At 46.3% G+C, this 6,289-nt stretch overlaps 1 protein-coding gene across 5 annotated transcripts in view; it reads right to left on the bottom strand.

Moving 5' to 3' along the window:
- PRDM1 (PR/SET domain 1) overlaps nt 1-6,289 on the bottom strand; it is a 22,865-nt gene continuing 16,576 nt past the window's right edge. For 4 of the 5 annotated variants that reach the window (XM_037743958.1, XM_037743960.1, XM_037743962.1 and 1 more), the window contains 3 exons: nt 3,193-4,301; nt 2,604-2,732; nt 1-2,203 (listed from right to left, as the gene is read on the bottom strand). In XM_037743958.1, the coding sequence (XP_037599886.1) occupies nt 1,628-2,203; nt 2,604-2,732; nt 3,193-4,301 (1,814 nt within the window). In that variant the 3' untranslated portion in view covers nt 1-1,627. The remainder of the gene's footprint in view (nt 2,204-2,603; nt 2,733-3,192; nt 4,302-6,289) is intronic. The other variant, XM_037743959.1, reaches the window with a different exon arrangement.

Raw genomic sequence — 6,289 nt, forward strand, 5'->3', positions numbered from 1 at the left:
TTTTTTTTTTTTTGCCCTTAGGAAAAGTAGATCTTTTACATGGCTTGGCTCACAATTTAAGTGGTTATAAATATATATACATATGATATAGTGGTATAAATAGATTTATAAATATACATCATTTTTTGCTACACTTTGAACACCAACATGTAATCTTTGGGCTTAGCAGAATAAAAGAGAGAATGACACAGTCTATCTTGCTGGAGCACATTTACTCGGCTTCTCCTGCGGAGAAGCAAATCATTAGATAAGACATTATTTCCTGCAGTACTGGACACACTCAATGAGGTAACTGTTGTTGAACAACTTTGCAATGCCCTTTCATCTTCCATTAAATTAACCATAAAATGTAAAAACACAAATACTGAGGAACATCTGAGTTTTATGGAAAAAATACAATTGACGTGTTGGGGATAGGAATATTCATTACCCGCTTTTACCCCAAAATGACCAGAATACCCGTTTTTTTTGTTGTTGTTTGTGTGTTTGTTTTTAAAGAGTGGCCTGAGCCTATCTACCTCAAATCCTTCCTGGTAGAGCACCATGTTTGTGCAATTTTGACATTAAAAAAAAAAAAAAAACAACAAAAACCAACAACAAAACAACACCCAGACTCAAGCCCCCAAACTTCACACATACGAAGCCACCTGTGCTTTGGGGGAAATTTCGCAGTGGTTTTAAAACATGGCATTTTGTCTTCTTCACATTTTCTGACAATACAATGGTATGCAAAAGTCATGTGGCCGCTCTGAATGGCCACAGGACTGTGGGGGACGGGGGCACGGGTGGTGGGAGGATCCTGCTGTTTTGGAGACAGGTTGGTAAAGCCTTCCTGTTGCCCTTCTGGTAAAATTGTGGCTGGGGGAAAAACATGAACTATCAACAAAAACATCCAAGGTTCCCTTTCTTATTTCTTCTACTTAAGTTATTATTGGGTAATTCTGCACACATACCCCCAAGTTATATACACTGCTGTTCAAATGATAGGATCCCAGGAATGAACACATCAACTGTCTAACATTGGCAATACCCAAACCTCATTTTCAAACCATTATTAGCGAGAGAGAGGTTGACTGAAGTCATATATTTGTTTAACGAAATCTTAGGTACTTATAGAGATGTGCAGAAATTATCTACAAAGAATGGCCACAAGACAAAAATACATTTATACTCAAATTACAAGGAATCTTTCCAGTTATTGTAAACTTTTTTAATTATTGCTTTCTGAATGATAAATTGTATAATAAATTATGAAGGATTATCATTGAAAAAATAATTAAGACTAGGCAAGAGTCTTAGTAATGGGAAGGCTATGCAAACATATCCACACAAATATTCAAAATACACAGGGGCAAATATATAGACATGGGAGTAAATAAGTATATATAATATGTATATATATATATATATATATATATTTATATATATATATATATGGCCTTTGCCTTGTTCATGCCCTGAGATTTCAGTAACTTTGGAGTTCCTTCTTTAATTCCAGAGGTGAGGGGAAACCATTTGCTATCAAGAGAGCTTTGCAGAGCTGGAATTACGTACAAGCAACTTCCTACAGGCACCCTGACTCACCAAGTCATAACTTAAGAAACAAAACAAGTGTTTTCGGAAAATCTTAAGGATCCATTGGTTCGACTGTTTCTTGTTTGACCTTTACAGGTACCAGAGGTAGCGGGTTGCTGGGAGGCAACTTCATGAGGGGCAGATCTGATGACTCGTAAAGGCCACACCCTGAGGAGAGGAGTCCATTCCCCATGTTTCTTTGCAAAGACACTTTCAGGCCAGTTTCTTCTTTCTCTTTTCTGACCATGGCCAGAATTTCCTTCTCCACGACAGAGACCACATTGATGTCATCCTCCATGTCCTCGAGCCGGTCAGCATTGTCGCTGATGTCAAACTTCTCGATTTCTTCATTGATTCGGGTCAGGTCTTCCAAGGGCAGCCCGGGGGCTGGGGCTACAGGGCAGTTCCCCTTCAGGTGAACCTTGAGGCTACAGAGATGGATGTAGTTCTTGTGGCACTGGGCGCACTTGTGGGGCCGCTCCCGGGTGTGCAGGCGCTTGTGCAGTTTCAGGTGCACGAACTGGGTGAACTTGGCAGGGCACACCTTGCACTGGTACGGTTTCTCTCCAGAATGGAGTCGCAGGTGGGTCTTGAGATTGCTGGTGCTGCTAAATCGCTTGTGGCAGACCTACAGTGCAGGCAGAGAGACAGCAGGGAAGGGAGACAGGAAGACCAGAAGATTAAGAGCTGCCGATGGGAGGGGAGGGCTTACAGGCCAATGCCCAGCAACCTGGGAGGTCAGAAGCCTCCATGTGGCACCTCCAGTGTGGTATGAAGCAAACAGAGGGATGTGGGCACACTGCACACGAGGGGCTGTTTCTCTCCCCTACCATTTTCCCACCCTCTGGAAGCTGGGCCTGTCCTCTCAGCTCATCAGCAGATACAGAGCACTGGGGAGGCCCGCAGTGTCATCCGCCTGGGACGAGGCAGAAGCTTGTGTTGGCTTTACGGGCATGTAGAACATGCGAGGGTGACTCACAGACATTTTCTACAAAGGTCAGAAGGTCTACCCAGAGAATACTGCGCACCTGGCATTCATGTGGCTTTTCTCCCGTGTGTACCAGGTAGTGTTTCTGCAGGTGGGCGAGCTGAGTAAAGCCCTTGTTGCAAGTCTGACATTTGAAAGGCCGTTCTCCACTGTGCACTCTCAGGTGGACCTGGGAAGAAGCCACATGTGTTAGCTCTGCTCTCAAGCCGGCTCTGAGACCTAACATTTCTGCTCAAAGACTCAAGTGTTTAGGCTGCAAATAGCTTAAGAAAAGCATCAAGACAGTCTTAAACAGAATCAATCTTAGTGTTTTCAGAATGGTGCTTTTCTTAAACTAAAAGCACAATAAGCACAGGCTAGCAGGGAGTTTCACCTAAGCTTCTAGTCCAAACCCCCATTTTTAAAAAATTATTATTCAGAAGAAAATCAGGAGAGGGGAAATCACTTGTCCAAAGCCACAGAGCTAGAAGTGGCAAAAGTTAGGTAGAATCCATACCCACTTCTTCTCCCAACCTGAGGCTCACACTGCTGCAGATGCAACTGACACCCTGTGGAGGGCAAGCTAAACACAAACACAAGCACACACTCACAGCCCCACAGCCCCGGCGCTGCTCTGTCTCGAGGCCTACCTTCAGATTGGAGAGCTGACCGAAAGTCTTGGCGCAAACGTTGCATTCGTACTTGATCTTGCCGTTCTGCTTCTTCAGCGGGTAGGGAAGGGTCTTGTAGCCAGTCATGTTTCTTTTGTTTTTAATGAGATTCATGGCTTCATCGCTGCTGGGGGCTGCCATCGCTGCTGAGGTAGCTTTGGGCTGCACCACATGTTCTGCCGTGGCGGCTATGCCCGCCGTGGGAGACCCGCTCGTGGGGCTACAGGCCTTGTCCTTCATGCTGGCAGCGGCCCCGGTAAGGGAGAAGGCACTGTGGGGCGCTGGGACAAGCACCTCCCTGGGATGCTCCGGCTGCAGCAACCTCCGGGCTCCGTCTGAGGGCAGCGAGCTTGGGAGGGAAGGGGGGTTGAGCACGGGGTGGGGCAGGCTGCCCCCACTGAGGAAGTTGCTGTAGACAGGGCACAGCCTCGGGAAGAGGCCAAAGTTGTTGATGCCATTCATGTTGCTCACAGCGCCCAGGCCATTACAATTCATGCCGTAGGGGGGCAGGAGGAACTTGTGGTAGTGAGCGTTGTACGAGGGGATGAAGGCTGGCGGGAGGTGGGGCAGGGGTGAGTAGCCGGGGTAGGAGCCCAAACCTTCCGTGCCGTAGGGCGCGTTCAGGTAAGCGTAGGAGTCCCGGTGCTCTTGAGAGCCGGGGCCCGCAGGGGACACCGTGTTCCCAGGGCTGCTGTGGGGGCTGGAGCTTTTGAGGCTTTGGTCGGGGCTGCTTCTGGCAGAGGGGCTTGGAGTGGTGGAGGATGGAATGGGGGAGTGAGTGATGTAAGTGGGTCTCTCCATCCCGTAGGCCAGGGAAGCTTTCCAAAAGTCTTCTGGCAGAGGGGCCCGGATGGGGTAAACAACCCGAGGGTAGGAGGGCATTTCGGGGCTCCCGTGTCTTCTAAAGTCATCGAGGTCCTTTTCCGATGTGAGGGGTGAAATGTTAGAACGGTAGAGGTCCTTTCCTTTGGAGGGGTTGGAGTCCAATTTGAGGATTTCTTTCACGCTGTGCTCTCTCTTTGGGACATTCTTTGGGCAGAGTTCATTTTTCTCGGTGCTCAGTTGCTTTAGATTGCTCTGTGTTTGTGCTGAAATAAAGAAGAAGGGGCGATTACACAGAAGCCTGGAGAGAACTGAAGCAAAATTGCCAAAGCTGCTGCCCCTTCTTGAGAAAGCCTGAGTACCAGCTGGGAACACAATCCCATACATCTGACTTCCCACGCGCTCTCATGCTACAGAGCTCTGGGCCTCTCACTCAGAAGTGCCGTTCCGTTTCCTTCTCAGCAAAAGGGGGACAATGGCAGCACGGACAGAACACACAGCCGCACTTGGATGATTCGTAAGCACACACCTTACGACAGAAAACTGCTGTTTGAGCTGGAGTCAGATAGTGCCCATTAAAACCACGTGGAAAAACACTGAGGTGGGGACGCTGTCACAAGTTAACAAAAGTCTTTCTGATGTTCATGGTTTACCTAAAGGAAATCAGCACACCCTGAGAACTAAATGTGAGAGATTAAGACTCATTTCAAGTAATACAGAGTCATCAATTTCCACCTCTACTCTTGTTGAATACGAATTTGATAAAACCCTGTTCAAACTGCCTATGCCAAGGTGCTTAGCGAAGTGAATGGCACACCTTCCCTGTGCTGTGCAGATGGCCTAAGCACTTCAGCAAGGCTCTGTCTGGTCTAGCCAGGATCCCAGCAGCGCTAGCCCCTGGAATCACAAGGCGTGACAGCCACCTCTGCCAAACCACAATAGGTACTTCCTGAGCCAGTTCAATTACTTAGTGCACCCAAGAAAACAGAGCAGGCTAACAGGAAAGCATTTATTCCCAAAGATGGCACATTATTACTTGGTAAATGTACTATTTAGGAACAGCAGCAATGAGGACAGTTCTAGACTATCCCTGCCACAGCCAGCCCTGTCTCCCTGCTACACAATAAATAATGCCTTCCGGAAAACACCCATCTGAGCAGGGAAAACTGAAAATTCCCTGCTCAGCCCTTGCCTGGAAACCAAAAGTAAAACATAAGTTGTTTAGGTTTGAGCTCTGATTATTGGAGGGCAGTCGCTCAAGCCAGGATACCCCCGCCCTAGGAACACACGGAGGGCATTGGCTGTCGATGATGTGTGGAGATGCCTTCAGAGGCGGCAGGTTTGGGAGAATGCGCTGAGGCCTTTGTGCAAATATCCTTCATCATCTAAAAAATGTCCCTGCTTGAATTTAGTGGAGAAAGAACTCCAGGCTTGCTATCTGATAGATCTAGAAATGAACTCTGTGAAACTCCAGAACTGAACCCTTCAAATCTATTCTCTAGGCTGACTGGCTTGAGGGATTCGATTCCAGTTTGAGAGCCCCTCAGAGAATGTTATCTCCTGCCAGCTGTTATCAGTTCCTCCTGGGCGAGCCTGAAGCCCCAGAATAAACACAGAGAACACTATCAGGGAAGATGCTGATGGGGGCTGTGATGGAAAGCTTGCTGAGGGAGAGGGATTTCTGAAGCCACTAAACCAAAATAAATATCTCCTTATCAGGCCAATATCAGTCTTTCAGTGAGGCCCAGCAGGCAGGAAGTTCTAATTGTCACTTTTGTTTTTTAAAGCTGAAATGGTAAAGGACAAGAGAGACAACTAAGCTGGAAAACTGATAGCAAGGCATCTCACAGCCACAGGAAGGAATTTTATGAAGGTGAAAAAGAATGACTTGGAAACAACTATATAGGCTCAAATTAATAATGCTTTTTTAAAACGATGCCACTCTAAGAAAAATGAAAATACAAAAAACTTTACCCTCATGACTTGTGAGCCATTTTTAGGTGGCAAATTACATATCTAAGTCTCATATTTTTTACAGTGGCTTCCATACTCCCTTGGTTCTATAAGTTAACAAATAAGAAGCATAAATTTGCAATAAGCATAAAGTTTCAGTCCATCCATGGCAATGCCCCTCACATTTAGCTAGGCATTCTTCTTAAGCACCTTAATATAATTTGATTATTGAGCTGATATGAAACTTATGATTGGGCCAACAAAAAAGTCAAAATTTTAAACTTTCTTTTTTTTTTTTTTT

This window comes from Cebus imitator, unplaced genomic scaffold, assembly GCF_001604975.1.
Source record: "Cebus imitator isolate Cc_AM_T3 unplaced genomic scaffold, Cebus_imitator-1.0 Scaffold160, whole genome shotgun sequence".
Lineage (NCBI taxonomy): Eukaryota > Metazoa > Chordata > Mammalia > Primates > Cebidae > Cebus > Cebus imitator.